The sequence below is a fragment of the Chlorocebus sabaeus genome, chromosome 4 (assembly GCF_047675955.1).
Source record: "Chlorocebus sabaeus isolate Y175 chromosome 4, mChlSab1.0.hap1, whole genome shotgun sequence".
NCBI classification, from domain to species: domain Eukaryota; kingdom Metazoa; phylum Chordata; class Mammalia; order Primates; family Cercopithecidae; genus Chlorocebus; species Chlorocebus sabaeus.
The window spans coordinates 32,705,233-32,724,161 of record NC_132907.1 but is presented as its reverse complement, the minus strand read 5'-3'; the positions used below and the strand labels follow the sequence as shown (position 1 = coordinate 32,724,161).

Sequence of the window (18,929 nt, the reverse complement as noted above, 5' to 3'; positions counted from 1 at the left end):
AGGTCTCAACAGTGGGCTTAAAATAGCAGCAAACCATACTGTAAGCAGATATGTTGTCATCTAGGATTTGTTGTTCCATTTAGAGAGCTCGGGCAGAGTAGGTACAGAGTAATTCTTAAGGGTTTTAAGATTTTTAGAATGGTAAATAAACATTGGCTTGAACTGAAAGTCACCAGTTACATTATCTCCTAATAAGAAAGTCAGTCTGTGGACACGTTGATGCTTTGAACCCAGTCCCTGACTTCTCCTCCCTAGGTGTGAAAGTCCTGGATTGCATCTTCTTCCAGTAGAAGGCTGTTTCATTTACATGGAAAACCTGTTGTTTAGTGTAACCACTTTCCTCAGAGATCTTAGCAAGATCTGAATAACTTGCTGCAGTTTCCACATCAACACTTGTTGCTTCGCCTTCCACTTTTATATTATGGAGGTGGCTTTTGTTGTTGTTGAGATGGAGTCTGGCTCTGTCACCCAGGCGGGAGTGCAGTCACGCGGTCTCGGCTCACTGCAGCCTCCGCCTCCCAGGTTCAAGCAATTCTCTGCCTCAGCCTCTCAAGTAGCGGGGATTACAGGCGCCCACCACCACGCCTGGCTATTTTTGTATTTTTAGTAGAGATGGGGTTTTACCATCTTGGCTAGGCTGGTCTTGAACTCCTGACCTTGTGATCCACCTGCCTTGGCTTCCCAAAGTGTGGGATTTCAGGTGTGAGCCACTGCACCCAGCCAGCTTCTTTTATTAAACCTCGGGAACCATCCTCTGCTGTCTTCACACTTTTTTTCTGCAGCTTTCTCCCCTCATTCAACCTTCATAGAATTAAAGAGAATTAGAGCCTTGTTTTGGATTAGGCTTTGGCTTTTGAGAATGTTGTGACTGATTTGATCCTCTATGCAGACTAATGGAACTTTCTCCATGTCAGCAGTAAGGCTGTTTTGCTTTTTTATCATTTATATGTGCACTGATGTAGCACTTCTAATTTTCTTCAAGAACTTTTCCTTTGGATTAACAGCCTGTTTGGATCAAGAGGCCTTTCATCCTATCTCAGCTTTTGACATGTCTTTCTCACCAAGCTGAATCATTTCTAGCTTTTGGTTTAAAGTGAGAGATGTGTGACTACCTTTAACTTGAACACTTAGAAGACATGGTAGGATTATTAATTGGCCTAATTTTTTTTGCAGGGGGTGGATGGAGTCTCATTGTGTCACCCAGGCTGGATGGAGTGCAGTGTTGCGATCTAGGCTCACTGCAACCTCCGCCTTCCAGGTTCAAGTGATTCTCCTGCCTTAGCCTCCCAAGTAGCTGGGACTACAGGTGCATGCCACCACGCCCAGCTAATTTTTGTATTTTTAGTAGAGACGAGGTTTCACCATGTTGGCCAGGATGATCTCGATCTCTTGACGTCATGATCTGCCCACCTCATCCCCCCAAAGTGCTGGGATTACAGGCGTGAGCCACCACGCCTGGCTGATGTAGTTTCAATCTATGTGATCAGTACGCTTGATGGCATTTTACCTCATAGATCCTATAGAGACAGAACCAGTAGAGTGTGTGTTTGCAAAAGGGCCATGTATTCAAAATGACTCTTAAATGCTGAAGGGCCCTAGAAAGCAGAGAACAAGGTAGACTAATGCAGTTTGTCAGCAAAGGATGTTTTACTGGGAGAACTGAGAGCAGAAGGCGGCAGCAAGATAGGTAGATATTCGCACTGCTACTTCCAGACCCTCAGGTTTATTATATTTTATAGGGAATTGGTGTATGTGCTCCAGAATATGCAAGAATGCCATGTGCAGCATAGCCTATAATGAGTGTAGTAAAGTCAAGATTGCTTTGTCCTTACACTAGGAACAGTAAATAAAGCAGAAATCAGGAGGCCTTCCCAGGACTAGGGCTAATCAGAAGCCATCATATTGGATTAGCATTCAAGATGGAGTCATTTTTGTCTCCACAGTTAGATTAAAGAATTGGTGTACATAATTGTGGGGCTGGTAAGTCTGAATTTTATATAGCAGGCTGGAAACTCAGGCAGGATTTCTGTTACCGTCTTGAGGCAAAATTTCTTCTTTCCTGGGCATACTGTTTTTGCTCTTAGGGTTTTCAATGAATTGGTTGAAGCCCACTCACATTATCTAGGGCATTCTCCTTTATTTAGCATCAACTCATTGTAAATGTTAATCACATCTATGTAATACTGTCACAGCAACATCTAGCCTAGTGTTTGACCAAACAACTGAGCACCTTAGCCCAGCAGAGTTTATACATAAAATTAGCCATCACGTTCTGTATTTTGTTGATTTGTTTTAGCATCATTTTTAGTGTAGCATACAAATGTCTTAGGAAATAATTGATTTGTTTTCCTTTGAAACTCTGCAGTTTGAGGTTGCAACTTGTCCTCTCCTCTGAGAGTAGCAGCAAATTAGTCTAGCAAATTAGAGAACATTTCAACAATAATCATCCAGTTGAATAAACTATAAGTACAAGTTGACAATTTTGAAAAATGCGTTTATTTTTTCGTTGTACCTGATTGGCAGTGATTTATTAAATGATATTATTAAAATCACTCATGGGCTACTTACATGTTTTGAATAAGTCTACTTAGCTCTCAGGATTAATTAGAGTCAGTTTCTGGTTATGCTCAAATTATCAGTTTCCAGCTCATGACTTACCCCCAGTTCAGGTATTCCAGTTCTGTGGTTTACTATAATTGAATTTTAACCATGACTTATGAGGCTTTAGCCTTTAAAAGTATTTACCCACAAGTAAAACATATTTTAGGTATTTTGAGATGCCTCCTCCTCTTGTTTCAGATGGACCAGCTTTTGGGAAATATGATTGAAATGTGGGTCGATCGAATGGACAACATTACCCAGCCTGAAAGAAGGAAACTTTCAGCTTTGGCTTTGCTCTCTCTTCTGCCATCTGATAATAGGTGAGGAAATGTTTTCTTAAAATTTGTTTCTTTCAAGCATCAAAATGTAAACACTATTTTTGGCCATCAGTATGGCTGTGTGTTGCTAGGCAGTGGTACTTTTTTCTATATGGATGTGAATTTTGTTAGCTGATGATGACGTGGTAAGTGTTGGTCCAGATCCAGAAAGCACTTAGTGGGATAGGTACTCTTGGGACTGTGGGTGCTCTAGTTTATTTTGGTTATATTCATTTTACAAATTTATTTCGTTCTTGTCTGAATTTCCATTTTTTATAATAACTATGTTTTATTAGACTAATCTTCAGTCCTCTTTTTACATAGATATATTAAATATCTAACGTTTCAAAGTCAATAGCACTTCATAAAGTGTGTTATAAAGTATGTTAATTGAAGAGTATTATTAGTTTTGTTTTCTTTTTATTTTGGATTATTTATAAGGAAGTTTGCAAGTTGTTTTTTTCTCCTAAAAATTCTCACTCCCATAAAGCAAATACAAAATGCTTTGGTTTGGTCATTTAAAGAAGAATATATTTCTTCGTTTCAATTCCTATTTTGTGGAGTTTGGCACGAAATACTTTTAAAAATACTTTGACAGTCAGTACTTAATTCTCATTCACACTGTATAGATTTTTTAAAGTGATGGCAGGTTTATAAATAACATAGAGCTTGATTGGTGAATCTTCCTCATTACATTTTTCTGGACAACTGCACATGGATGCGGTATGGGACATTGTTTATACTTTTGGCTTAGTCAGCTTGATTGAGTTTCATATCATTGTACACACCTGGAGTCCCCTTCTTTTTCATAGCAAATTTTTGAAATTTTAGTGCATGGTCAGCACATTTCTTGAAACCCACTTCGTGGATGCACTTATGAATGTTGGTGGTATATTCTCAGGTCACCACCTTGTTAATGGCATGACAGCCCTTTTTGCTGCCCTTCTGTATCAAAGCCATTATGCTGGGCCCCTATTTTTTTGTGCTTTTAATTCTAAAGGCTTAAAAGCAGGTCTCAGGGCTTGATGTTGTGTTAAAAGAATAATGGTACTACATTAGGTCTTTATGTCTTAAGGCAGCAATCCCCAGCCTTTTTGGCATCAGGGACCTGTTTCGTGGAAGAAAAGTTTTCCATGATCTGGGGGAGGGGAAGGGAATGTTTTCGGGATGAAGCTATTCCACTTCAAATCATCAGGCATTAGATTCTCATAAGCAGTGTGCAACCTACATCCTACATCCCTCACATGCACCGTTCACAATAGGGTTACTGCTCCTATGAGAATCTAATGCTGCCACTGATCAGACAGGAGGCGGAGCTCCAACGGTAATGCTTGCTTGCCCTCTGCTCACTTCCTCCTATGCAGCTTGGCTCCTAACAGACCATGGACTGATACCAGTCCACGGTCCATGGTCCAGGGGTTGCGGAACCCTGTCTTAGGGAATTTTTAGAGCATACACATCCTAGTGATAAATTAGTGACATAAGTCCAGTTTTAGAAATCCTTATTTGTTCTTTATGTATTATTTACTTCTACTATGGTAATTTGTATTAAGGATATATATAATTATTTTGTCTCAACATCATAACAATAGATAATACTTACCAAATGCCATATACTTTCCTAAGTGGTTTATGTTGATAATTTAATTCTTAAAACAGCCTGATGAGGTATAGACATGATTATCCCTTCTCACAGAGCAAACAATTACTTAAAAATGTTAAGTAACATTTCTAAGGTAAGAGATCTAGCATTTGGCATGGTATAAGCCAGTTTGAATCTGGACTACTTCACACCAGGAATGCCTCTTTTAACCACCAGATGATATTGCTCCCCAGGTGGACACACACAAGGTGAACAGAGTTCCTCGCTATGAAATGGTGTGGCATCTTACTTATTTTTGATAAATAAGCCAAATTTAAGCTACCTACATTTTAACTCATTAGTGTTTCTCTCAGTGGAAAAAAAGTGGCATGAAAATTATTGAAGTTTTTAATATTGAAATGTTAAAGAACATAGTCTTTGGTAGTAGTCCGCACTCTAAATGTTTGTTAGATACATTAATGAATGGGAAAAAGTGAGTTAATAAGACATGTTAGAGTTTTCTCCAAGATAAAGTACTGAGATTATTGAAAGAAAGCTAGAAACGGTGGAGGTTAAGTTTAGAAAGATATCTAATTGTATCAGAAAAATTTGTTTTACATTTTTAATGAGAATACTGTTTGCTTCAACATATAATATTATGTAAGTGTGTGGTTGTTCAGAACTATATTTGACATGTAAGTTGTGGAAATTTAATATAGGTTGAGTATCCTTAATCCAAAATGTTTTAGATTTTGGATTTTTGGGATTTTGAAATATTTGCATATATGCAACAAGATATTTTGGAGATGGAACTCAAGTCTAAATGTGAAATTTATTTATATTCCATATATACCTCATATAGTCTGAAGATAATTTTATACAGTATTTTAAATAATTTTGTATATGAGACAAAGTACTTGTATGAAATTTTCCACTTGTAGCAGTATTCTGGCACTCAAAAAAGTCTCAGATTTGGGCCATTTCAGATTTTTGGATTAGGGATGCTCAATCTATAGTTGGCATCTGTAAGAAAAATTAATACTTAGACTGGGACTTAAGTCAACTTATATAAATTGAGGGATAGGACTTTATTAAGACTTGAATTTCTCTTAAACACTGGAATTTTAAATTTAAAAGTTGTGAGGTGCCTTGTGATGGAAGATCAGATACAATTTTTGTTTTTAAAATGAAATACAAATCTGATGGGCACTAGCAAACTCACGTCATTTTTAAGGGTACTGAGAAAGTCTTGAATAATGTGGTACTAGAATTTTAAAGAATAATGATTTAACTTCATAATATCCTTAATAGACTAGTGATGAAACATTGATACAGAAAATCTGTATCAACCTGTAACAATCTGAAAAAAAAAAGAAAACACCTTTATTGCACTAGAAATTTGGCACATAGTAATTGGCTTGTGACTTAGGAAGATTTAGTCACATGCTCTAGTGGTACGTGCTGATATTCAAGTCAGCAGTATTATTGTTTCCTATTTGTAACCTTTCTTCTAGTTAACTACATAGTTGTTGGAGTTTGGGGAGATTTTTCCTCTTTTGCATCCCCAATGATGATTTCTTCTTTTTCCACCTAATAGTAATTTCCTATTCTTGTGTTTCTTTTAGATTTTGCAGCATACCATTTCCTTTTCCCAAAATAAGGCATGTCTAAAGTATGATGTTAATTATTTTAAAAGTCAGGCTAAATTGGGAAATGTCATTTTTTCCCCCTTTTATTATGATGGCATTTGGGTCCAGATGATTATTTTTTGTGGGAGGGTGTCCTGTGCATTGTAGGATGTTTAGCATCATCCGTGGCCACTACCTACCAGATGCCAGTAGCACTCTCCCCTTCCTCCCCCACTCAAGTCACGACAATTGAAAATATCATCAGACATTGCCATTAGATATTCCTGGGGACAAATTGCCCCCAATTTAGAACCACGACCCTAAAGAATGATCATTTGGGAAATGGTTAAACTCTTTTACTCTAATCCACTACTTTTTTGGCTTAGAAATTTGGTGAAGACTACAGACTTTAGGACCACACTCAAATCCCAGGGCCACCAGTCACTTGCTAATGACCGTGGTCAAGTTACTTAACTCCCTGTGTCTGTTTCCTTGTTCTTAAAATGGGGGTACTAATAGTATCTTTCTAATGAGGTTGTTGTAAGGATTAAGATTGAGTTTACATATGTAAGGTCAAACTGTCTACATAGATGGAATTAGCTGTCCTCATTTCATCCCCTTCTTTTTCTCATCCATGTAATGCAGTACCTAAATCTAAAAGATGATTTGAATGGGAAAGATACATTTTTGCATCTGAAATACATAGTAAGTTTTGTATTAAGAAAATGGACCTAAAGAAATAACCAAATTCAGGCCAGGCTCAGTGGGCTCATGCCTGTAATCCCAGCACTTTTGGAGGCCAAGGCAGGCAGATCACTTGAGGTCAGGACTTTGAGACCAGCCTGGGCCAACATGGTGAAACCCTATATTTACTAAAAATACAAAGATTAGCTAGGTGTGGTGTCACGTGCTTGTAATTCTAGCTACTCAGGAGGCTGAGGCAGGAGAATTGCTTGAACCCGGGAGGCAGAGGTTGTAGTGAGCCAGTATGCACCACTGCACTCCAGCCTGGGCAACAGAGTGAGACTTTCTCAAGGAAAACACAATAAAACTGATGACAACTTTAATTTTGATTATGAAGAAAAGAAACTAACACCAAACACTCTTCACATCATTCCCCCACATTTTGATATTTTGATGTCTCAGTTTACATCTTTTTTATATTGCCATTTCTTTTTTTTTTTTTTTTTGAGACGGAGCCTCACTCTGTCACCCAGGCTGGAGTGCAGTGGAGTGCAGTGGAGTGCAGTGGAGTGCAGTGGAGTGCAGCTGAGTGGTCTCAGCTCACTGCAAGCTCCGCCTTCCGGGTTCACGCCGTTCTCCTGCCTCAGCCTCCCTAGTAGCTGGGACTACAGGCACCCGCCACCTCGCCCAGCTAGTTTTTTGTATTTTTTTAGTAGAGATGGGGTTTTGCCGTGTTAGCCAGGATGGTCTCGATCTCCTGATCTCGTGATCAGCCTGTCTCAGCCTCCCAAAGTGCTGGGATTACAGGCTTGAGCCACCGCGCCCGGCCGCCATTTCTTAACAAATTATTGATTTTTCTTTTTTCTTACTTTAATTTCCTGGATACAAGTACAGAACGTGTAGGTTTCAGCCCATCATCTAGGTTTTAAGCTCTGCATACATTAGCTATTTGTCCTAATGCTCAATCTCCCCTCGCCCCCCACCCCCACAAACTGGCCTCGGTGTGTGGTGTTCTCCTTGTGTCCATGTGTTCTCATTGTTCAACTCCCACTTATGAGTGAGAGCACGCAGTGCTTGGTTTTCTGTTCCTGCGTTAATTGCTGAGGACGATGGCTCCCAGCTTCATCCGTGTCCCTCCAAAGACATGATCTCATTCCTTTTTATGGCTGCATAGTATTCCATGGTGTATATGTACCACATTTTCTTTATCCAGTCTGTCATTGATGGACATTTGGGTTGGCTCCCATATTTTTGCTATTGTAAATAGTGCTGCAAGAAACAAACATATGCATGTGTCTTTATAGTAGAATGATTTGTATTGCTTTTGGTATATACCCAGTAACGGGAATGCTGGGTCAAATGGTATTTCTGGTTCTAAATCCTTGAGGAATTGCCACACTGTCTTCCACAATCATTGAACTAATTTACATTCCCACCAACAGTGTGAAAGCGTTCCTATTTCTCCTCAGCCTCGCCAGCATCTATAGTTTCTTGACTTTAATTGCCATTCTGACTGGCATGAGATGGTATCTCATTGTGGTTCTGATTTGCATTTCTCTAATGATCAGTGATGTTGAGCTTTTTTTCATATGTTTATTGGGTGCATAAATGTTATTTTTCTTATTAATAGTTTTGTTTTGGCTAGGCACAGTGGCTCATGCCTGTAATCTCAGCACTTTGGGAGGCCGAGGCAGGCAAATTACTTAAAGCCAGGAGTTCGAGACCAGCCTGGGCAACATGGCAAAACACCATCTCTACTGAAAAACAATTCAGAAAATTAACTGGGTGTGTTGGTGCATGCCTATAATCCCAGCTACTCCGGAGGTTGAGGCGCAAGAATCACTTGAATCCGTGAGGCAGAGGTTACAGTAAGCCGAAATCGTACCCCTGCGCTCCAGCCTGGGTGACAGAGCAAGACTCTTGTCTCAAAAAGAAAAAAAGAGTTTTGTCTTTGTCTTTATAATTCATAAAGATGTGAGTGATATACTTGCCACAATTAGAGTATTATTTTGAATTTTTGTCTGTGTAGTTTAAAAATAATTTTTTTTTTTTTTTTTTTTTTTTTTTTTTTTTTTTTTTAGTGGCAGGGTCTAGCTTCTATTGTTCAGGCAGGCCTTGATCTCCTGGGCTTGAGTGATCCTTCCAACTCAGCCTCCTGAGTAGCTGGGACTGCAGGCATGGACCACCATAGCTGTGTAGTTAACGTTTACCAGAGAATTTTATCCATCCAGATGTTTTCTTGTTACATTTTACCACTGTTAGTAGTTTTTGTAAGACAGGCCTGTGGTGATGAATTCCCTCAGCTTAAGAAAGTCTCTATCTGTCCTTCATGTTTGGAGTATATTTCTGCTGGTTACAGTATTCTTGGTTGCCCCTTTCTTTCCTTCAGTACTTTGAATATCTCATCCCTCCTGACCTGGAAGATTTTCACTGAAAAGTCTGCTGCCAGATGGGTTGGAGCCCCTTTATATGTTACTGGTTTTATTGCTGCTTTTAGGATCCACTCTTTGTGATCTTTAAGAATTAGATTATTATATATATATCTTGGAATCATCTTATGTGGGTTGAATCTCCTTGGTGGTCTTTGACCCTCTTGTCCCTGAATATTTATATCTTCCTCTGGATTTGGAAAATTTTGTATTATTATTATTTTTTTACTATTTCTGCCCCTTGCTCTCTCCCTCTTGAAGGTCAGTGACTCTTATGTTTGCTTTTTTTTTTTTTTTTTATGGTGGAGTTTCACTCTTGTTGCCCAGGCGGCAGTGCAATGGCACGATCTCAGCCCACTGCAACCTCTGCCACCTGGGTTCGAGCAATTATTCTGCCTCAGCCTCCCGGGTAGCTAGGATTACAGTGATGTACCACCATACCCAGCTAATTTTGTATTTTTAGTAGAGATGGGGTTTTGCTATGTTGGTCAGGCTGGTCTCGAACTCCTGACCTAAGGTGATCCACCCACCTCAGCCTCCCAAAGTGCTGGGATTATAGGTGTTAGCTACTGCACCTGGCTACATTTGGTCTTTTGATGCTGTCCTATAGATCTCATAAGCCTTATTCATTTCTTTTCAGTTTTTCTCCTCCTTTGATTGTGTTTTCTTTCTTTTTCTCTTTTGACTGATTGATTGATTGAGACAGGGTCTTACTTTGTTGCCCAGGCTGAAGTGCAGTGGCACGATCATGGCTCACTGCACCCTCAGCCTCATGGGGTCAAGCGATCCTCCTTCCTCAGTCTCCCAGTTAGCTGGGAGTACAGGTGCATACCACCACACCTGGCTAATTTTTGTATATTTTGTAGAGATGGGGTTTTGCCATGTTGCCCAGTCTGGTCAGGCCCCTGAGCTCAAGCTATCCACCCACCTCAGCGTCCCAAAGTGCTGGGATTACAGATGTGAGCCACCACACCCAGGCTGACTGTATTTTCAAATATTGTGTCTTCTACCTTACTGATTTTTTTCTTCTGCTTCATCAGTTTGCTGTTGAGATCTTCTAATGTATTTTTCAGTTGTCCGTTGTTTTTTCACCTCCAGTATTTCTGTTTGATTTTTTAAAAAATAAAAATGCAAAAAATTAGCAGGGTGTGGTGTTGCACATGTGTAATCCCAGCTACTTGGGAGGCTGAGGCAGGAGACTCACTTGAACCCAGGAGGCAGAGGTTGCAGTGCTCCAAGATCGTGCTACTGCGCTCCAACCTGAGCGACAGGGTGAGACTCTGTCTCCAAAAAAAAAAATCAATATCTTAGTTAAATTTTTTGGTAAGTTTCTGAACTGATTTTCTGTGTTTCCTTGAAATTTGTTGAGCTTCCTTTTGAATTCTTTGAAGGATTGCACATCTCCATCTTTTCAGGATGGATCTTTCATCTTTTCAGGATAGATAGTCTGATAAATATGAAATGAGGTCATATTTAGCTGAATGTTCTTGATGACTTGTAGAGGTATGTCAGTATCTGAGCCTTAAAGAATTAGGTATTTTTCCGTCTTCACAGCCTCGCCTTGTTTGTACCTGTCCTTCTTCAGAGGGTCTTCAGGAATTCAAAAGGGACTGGTTGTTCACTTCCCTAAGCCTGTGGACACTGCAGCCATTTCAGCACTAGAGAATGCCCTAAGGCCAAGTGTGCGGTTCACCAGCCTGAGGGACTTGAGAATTCCTAGGGTTCCCAGGCAAAGGTCTTTGCTTACTTTTCTCTCCCCTCGTATGCGAGGAGTTTCTCTTTGTGCTGTACTGTTTGGAGTTGGACCCAGTACTTTGATTTATTGTGGGTAGTGGGGAGGGGAGAGGGGTTCTGGTAGTAGCTTTCAAGGCGAAGCTGTTGGCATACTTCCTTCTCTGTCTCACCCAAGCACACAGCTTCTCTCTCTGCTGTGTACTGCCTGGAGTTGTGGTAGGAGTGGTGTAGGCAGTGAAAGACTGTTCTTTCTTCCCCTTTCAATTTGCCCTTTCTTGTTTTATGCGAAAACCAGGTACTATGATCTCTCACCTGGTTTCTTTAGCTCTTGTGAAGGTATTTTCTCGTTTGGATAGTTCTGCAGATTATTCTGCAAATTGGTGTTCCAGTGGAGGAATGCAAGGAATTGGTCATTGGAGGGTTCTGTTTTGCCGTATTGCTCTGCCTCTTCTCTGAGTACTTGCTCTTATTGTTGATGTTTTTACTCAAAATACAACCGGAGCTGATTTCTAACTTAGTTTCTATTATCTGATTATACAGTCATTTGTGGAAAGGGGCAGTGAAGTAACAAGGGAAGGGTTCTTTACAATTTTTATTTTGCCAGGGTTGGTCGTAAAAAAAAAGTCTTCATGGAGTGTATTGAATGATGACTAATTCCCTTTCTTGCTTGTTATGCAAGGAAAATAGAGACATGAATAAGATTACTTATATAAGTTTCAGGACCTCAGATGTTAAATTCTGCTCCCTTACCACTCTTTGAATATATGGTTTACAAAGGGGCTGATCCTTTGAAGATCAAAAGAATCTTTACATTATGTATGTTTTCCTTCTTTGTATATAATCTAATGCAATTTGTAGTAATTATTGGTTCTGATTATTTCAGTTCAACTAGGGAAAAAAAAACCCTTTGATGCAGCTTTTAATGTTTTTATTTTTTGTATAAGCTATGCATATGTATCTTTTGGCTCTTGTGAGTTTGGGGACTGGTTTTCCAGCATAATTTAAGTAAGATATCTATTTTTGAATTGGCTAATAATTATAAGCTGGATTTTGTTAGCTTTAATCTAGCAGAAGCTGGAGGATGTAGACAGGTGTCAGAACAGTTGATACTACAATTGGATGCTCACTCCTTTCATCTGTATACAAAGCAATTTCATTGAAAAAGAAAGTAAATGATTAATTCCTTGGCTTGCTGATTTTTCATTGAAGGGTATAATCATTTATAAAACTTTTTTTTTTTTTTTTTTTTTTGAGACGGAGTCTCGCTCTGTCGCCCAGGCTGGAGTGCAGTGGCCAGATCTCAGCTCACTGCAAGCTCCGCCTCCTGGGTTCACGCCATTCTCCTGCCTCAGCCTCCCGAGTAGCTGGGATTACAGGCGCCCGCCATGTCACCCGGCTAGTTTTTTGTATTTTTAGTAGAGACGGGGTTTTGCCGTTTTAGCCAGGATGTAAAACTTTTTTTTTTAGCTTCTGAAAGTTCTTTGAAAACTAGATATTCCCCTCTCCACTCCCTCCAAAAAAGTGCCACACTTTTTGAAGTATTTTGAGGTGTTTCTATCTTCCTACATTAGGATATGAATGGAAATAGTCTATTTTGGTTTTCATTTTTAATACAAATTTACTTTACCCTTGAAACATACATTAGAACTAAAAGTCACCTGTTCCTCTTCTGATATCAACCTTATGACACTAATACAATAGCAATGTTTTAAAGATGCTATTATGTGGTAAGTCACCATACTGTGCACTGAGGACCCATTGTACTTCACCTTTAGGATAGATGATTGTTCATTGCGCTCTGGTATCTTAGAACAACAATTTGTGTCTTCTATCTCCTGTCCTGACTACTTAGGAAAGTTTCTGAATGCTTGTGAATTTGGGACTGCGTTCTCAATGCTTTCCTCATATCTAGGAACCGTGCGCTGTCTGCAAATTAGATAAAGGCATCTGGCAAACTGTTTTCATATGTAACAGTCATATTATAGACAGACACTGGGTGCCGTTAGCTAATCACTGACCATTCTATGAGAAGCTTCTTCTAAACATACCACCAGAGAAAAACTAAACTGTTATCAAATGAGATTATTTTGATGTTTCAGGACCTCAAACTGCTTTACAATGAGAATAAGAGATGTTTCGCAGTGAGAGTGAGGTATTGGGTCCAGAGCTCAAAGTAGTTGACGTGATACAGAAAAATAATTGTACACAGAATAACTAGCTCCAACAAGAATAACACTAGAAAAAGTATTCAGAGGAGTAAAATGATGAGTCTCATGTGCTTTCTAGTTTTACCCATGTAGATGATGCATGTGTACGTCACAAGTGGTTCCTTCGTAGCCTGAGGAACATCTTTTTTATTTTGTTTTATTTTATTTGGAGATTCTTTTCCTTGAGCTTCTGTTTTTATTCTATCCAGAGTACCAGAGAGAAAAATATGCATTATAATGGGAAGGGAAGCTAGATTAACGTCAGATGCCTGTTGTGCATACTGTTTGTGTGACGTTGGACCAGTTTTCTATCATTTTCAGTTTTCTCATATTTCAAATGGAAGCAGTGATAACAGCTAGCGCCTAGGGCTTATTATGATAAATTGGAGAATGTGTATATAATGCCTACTAAAATGCTTAATGAATATGACCACTCAGTAAATCATTGTGTCTACTGTTAATTTGACCAACTGTGTGATGGTACTAGTTTATCCAGTAGGTAGATCTCTTTCTTTTGAAACTTTCCCATGTTCATCTAGTTTATGTGTGAAGAAACTGATAACAAGGAGTAAATAATAACTAATAGAACACATCATTTATGATAGCCTTTATACAATACATTTTTTACACACATTTCAGTTGATTCTTCCAGTAGCCCTATGGGTATGGACATTATTAAACTTTTTTTTTTTTTTTTTTTTGAGATGGAGTCTTGCTCTGTCACCCAGGCTGGAGTGCAGTGGCATAATCTTGGCTCACTGCAAGCTCGGCCTCCCGGGTTCACATCATTCTTCTGCCTCAGCCTCCCGAGTAGCTGGGACTACAGGCATGTGCCACCACGCCGAGCTAATTTTTTGTGTTTTTAGTAGAGATGGGTTTCACCATGTTAGCCAGTATGGTCTCGATCTCCTGACCTTGTGTTCCACCCGCCTCAGCCTCCAAAGTGCTGGAATTACAGGCGTGAGCCACCGTGCCCGGCCTTTTTTATTTATTTATTTATTTATATATTTATTTTTATTTTTTTTTTGATACAGTCTCGCTCTGTCACCCAGGCGGGCGGGCGTACAGTGGCACAATCTCAACTCAGTGCAACCTTCACCTCCCAGGTTCAAGTTATTCTCCTGCCCCGGTCTCCCCAGTAGCTGGAATCACAGGCGCACACCACCACTCCCAGCTCATTTTTGTATTTTTAGTAGAGATAGGGTTTCACCATGTTGGCCAGGCTGGTCTTCAACTCCTTACCTCAGGTGATCCACCCACCTCAGCCTCCCAAAGTGCTGGGATTATAGATATGAGCCACCGTGCCCAGCCTTATTAAACCTTTTAAATGTGTAATCAAGACTAATAAAGGCTAATTACCCACCCAAAGTCATGTACCAAACTGAAATTCAAATCCAGTCTATCTTACTGTTAATGTCTACTCTGCCAGACTGTTGAGTACCTCAAGTACTGTTTGAGGTATTGAGTACCTCAGGCTATTGAGTACTCAAGTACTGTTTTGTCTAATTTTCCTATACCACAATCTGGTTTTACTATTTCTGAGTCATTTTTGTTAGACTGATTAGAAAATGAGATCATATTCCTAGATATTTCATTATTAAAGTAAGGTACTTCTTCCAACCACTTAAAACCACATATCTCGTTTTTATTTAAGTTGTTCATAAAAGGGACAACAAATCATTCTTCCTGTCCTCTATCTAGAAATCCAGTGCATTTATTAAGAAACTATGTATTAAGATTCTCCACTGCATTATAGATACTTATCCGGAAGAGATGACATAGAAAATACATTGGGAGTATTATTTGGTGTTTACAACTCTAAAATTCTAGCTTATTCACAGGACACAGTATCTTTAAACCATAATATCTTGATTTTATAGTACACAGTAATTATGTATATATATTTTTGTTTATTTGTTTATTTTTTTTAGGCTTTGAGGCAGGGTCTTACTCTGGTTGCCCAGGCTGGTATGCAATGGCATGATCTCGGCTCACTTTAGCTTTGACCTCCTGAGCTTAAGTGATTCTCCCACCTCAGCCTCCCAAGTAGCTGGGACTACAGGATTGCACTACCATACTGGCTAGTTTTTTGTTTTTTTAGTAGAGATGGGGTTTCGCCATGTTGCTCAGGCTGGTCTTGAACTCCTGCACTCAAGCAGTCCGCCTGCCTGGGCCTCCCAATAAGCTGGGATTGCAGGTGTGAGCCACTGTGTCAGGCCTTTCACGTTCTTTCATAGTTACGAAGTTTGATCACTGCACATTGTTCATTTTTTAAGTTTCATTTTCTCAAGTTCCATTTGTTAAGAAAAACTCCTATCGTACATTACATAAGAACAAAATTTTATATATGGAAATGTGGTAGGATCTTCTGGGAGTATAAAGCTTTACTATTTATTTATTTATTTATTTATTTATTTATTTATTTATTTATTGAGACTGAGTCTCGCACTGTCGCCCAGGCTGGAGTGCAGTGGCACGATCTCAGCTCATTACAAGCTCTGCCTCGCGGGTTCACGCCATTCTCCTGCCTCAGCCTCCCGAGTAGCTGGGACTACAGGTGCCTGCCACCATGCCCGGCTACTTTAAAGCTTTACTCTTAATTTCTCTATGTCTCATTTTTTTTTATCCATTGTATGAGGATAACCCTACCTTATAGGGCTCCTGTGAGAATTAAAAAGAGATAATACTTGAAAAATGTTGAGAACACACTCTGGGTCATAGAAGCACTCTATCAATAAATAGATCTGATCCAGCAGTAGCAAAAGGAGTTAATCCTATATTCTGTTTATCCTAATTTCTCTGCTTCATTAACCTTTCTGTGTACTCCTTTTTAAAGTTGTGAGTTAGATTTTATATAGGGAATTTTTCTGAATTACTGAGTAGCTGTATTATACTACATAGTAGAAATATGTTTGATCTGTGAGCAGATCAATGAATTATGAGCATTGGTTATTGGAGTGAGAAAGAGCTGCTGATGCTTCTTTAGCAGGTCAAAATAATGGAGATTAAATGGTAGAGGGTCTGTCAAATGCAAGCTATAAGATGCTTGAAAGGCCAGCTGTGAAAAGGTTAGCAGTTTGGATGCCAAGAAGCAGTTAACCATATTCCAATTACCAAAACAGGCATGATTCTGGAATTATTTTTCACACGGTTGTCAATTTGACTAGTCTCATGCCTTACATAGATAGTATTGTGTGGAGCCTTGATGCCCCTGCAGTAGTTATATATATATATATATCTCACAGCCGTATTGGGTGGTCTTCAGCACTGGTGGCTTAACATTGAGAGTTCCCTTAGGGGTTATTTAGGTTAATCTTTATTTGGTAATAAACTTTCCTTCTACAGCATCTCTGATGGGGATGTTCATTCAGCTTCTGTTTGGATACTTGGCTAATAAAAAGTCCCTGCTCCTTAAGGCAGCCCATTTTATTGTAGGACTTCTTTCTAACTATAGCTGTTTGTCATGTAAGTATTATCCTCAGAATACAAACTGTGACTCCCAAGTCTGTGCTTTTAACTCCATATGCTAGTTTCTGTATTCAATACAGTCTTCATTCATGTAACTTCATCCATTTTATAATATTGTCTGTTGAGGCAAGAAAATAATTTCACAAAGGTTATTATATAGTTATTGGAAGAGACTTAGCTCTCTCATGGCCTTATTAAATCATCTGTTAGGCTAATTACTCCCTCCTCTCTTCTTGGGGGTGTGTGTGTGTGTGTGTGTGTGTGTTTAAAACGATAGGGATTTTAGGTATTATGATAAACTAGAAATTGTAATATAAATATAAAATAAGAACCATCAAAATGGAAGGAATTTACAGAAAAGAGAAATTCTAATATAGCTCAGATCTGAAGTATAATCTGCTGAGATTAGTCTCTCAGCAAAATCGAGAAGGTGGTAGATAAGGTCAGAGATTAGTGTTCCAAAGGTTTCAGGTGGAGCCAGGGGAAAGAGAAGATATTTGAATTCTAATCCATCTCTGCTAGCTTTTTCTAAGTTGGAACAACCCTTCTGTTTAATAGTTCTGCTTTCTGTGCTTTGCAGTGTAAAACTATGCCAATATACAACAAACAAATTGATCATCATATAGTGGCAATGAGAATGGTACTAACATTGTCGATAGAAATAGAATATTGCTTCTCAAAATGACTGGGTAACAGAACAGATATCAAGAAGTTAAAAATGTTCTTCTAAAGTCATGCTGAGGGGATGATTAATAATGTTCCTTGAAAGTGTCCCAGTGACAGTGCATCCATAGGAAGCATCAGTTTGCTTTTAAACCCCTGTAGTCACAGGCATAGTTGAAATTTTATGCTTCTCATGCATAAAGTACATAAAGTTTATTTTTTATTCTCATAGATTTGCAGTTAAAAATTTCTTACTTTTCTTGTTGACAGTTGAGCAAATAGAGATATTCATAGTTTTGCCATGTTATAGGAGCACAATATTTGTTTCTGTTTTTATTATAAAGCATACATTAGAAACTTAGAAATGATGACATATCTTGGCAGTAATGTGCATGGACAAATTTTACATGAATATCATAGCTAATGTCATGATATTTTCATTTGGATATTATTTCAAACTTAGAAAAACACTGCAAGAACAATAAAGAACACCCATATGACCTTTACCCAGAATCACCTATTGTTAACTTTTGTCCCAATTTGTTGTGTGATACACATTTTCTGTCAGATAACTAGATAGGTGTTTTATATTCTGAACCATTTCTGTGTAAGTTGCATTTGTCATGGTCTTTTACTTCTCAGTACTTACAGTCTAGGACCAATTATTGCTTTAGCTCTTGTGTTTTTGTAGTCTCTTTTACTCTGTCATGTAATTTCCTCAGTCTTTTATTTTTCTCTTATAAAATTTTTAAATAATCCACTCATTATAATCTCTCTCCATCTTTCCAATTGCCTCTCTGTTTTTGTCTTCCATCCATCCTCTCCCCAGCTCCCCCAGCAGAATAGAATGTTCCTCATTTGTGGTTTGATATTTTCTTACGGTTTGATTTATGTATGCATCTCCCATTAGAATATTGCATAAATGATGTGTCCCTCTTGGACTATCACAGGCAAAGTCACATGGTGCTCATCTGTCTCTCACTGATGATGTTAATGCTGATCAAGGTGTTATCTGATTTCTCCATTGTGTATAGTTACTATGTTTTTTTTTTCCTGCAACTGATAAAAGGTCTATATTGAGATATACTGCCCCTCATTAAAATTTATCTCCTACATTGAGCAAAATAATTTTCAAATTGTTTGCTAATTTTTTTTTTCTAAGAGCACAAGTCTACTTTATTTACTTTTCATTAGTTTAAATCCTTAAGAGGTTACAGCATCTATGTCCAATGGCCTTAGCAGAAGGATCGCTTTGGAATTTGGCAAAAACCATGCCAGTGTTTCCTTGGGCCCAAGTTACCTTTCTCTAGAATACTCTGGTTTTGTTTGGTTTGCTGCCAGGAGTCACTGTGTTCTCTGCTTTGTATACGTAAGCACATTTATTGCCCAAATAGAATTCAGTTTCATCTTGGGCATAAACACCTTCAGTTTTAAGAAGATCTGTGTGCTCCCTTTGGTTTCAGAGACCCTGCTTATAGCAGCAAAAATGACTTTGGATGACAGCCTTCCAGAAATATTTGCCTTTTGGAAGTCATGTTCCAAGCAGGCCTCGACAGGCTTCATGATAGCAGAAAGAGCTGGATTATTTTTTAATTGCAAATCCCATTTCACATTTT

At 38.7% G+C, this 18,929-nt stretch overlaps 1 protein-coding gene across 5 annotated transcripts in view; it reads left to right on the top strand.

The window, feature by feature from the left end:
• IPO11 (importin 11) overlaps nucleotides 1-18,929 on the top strand; it is a 231,220-nt gene that overhangs the window by 148,000 nt on the left and 64,291 nt on the right. For all 5 annotated transcript variants that reach the window (XM_038010419.2, XM_073014741.1, XM_007973675.3 and 2 more), the window contains one exon: nucleotides 2,800-2,921. In XM_038010419.2, coding sequence (XP_037866347.1) covers nucleotides 2,800-2,921 — 122 coding nt within the window. The remainder of the gene's footprint in view (nucleotides 1-2,799; nucleotides 2,922-18,929) is intronic.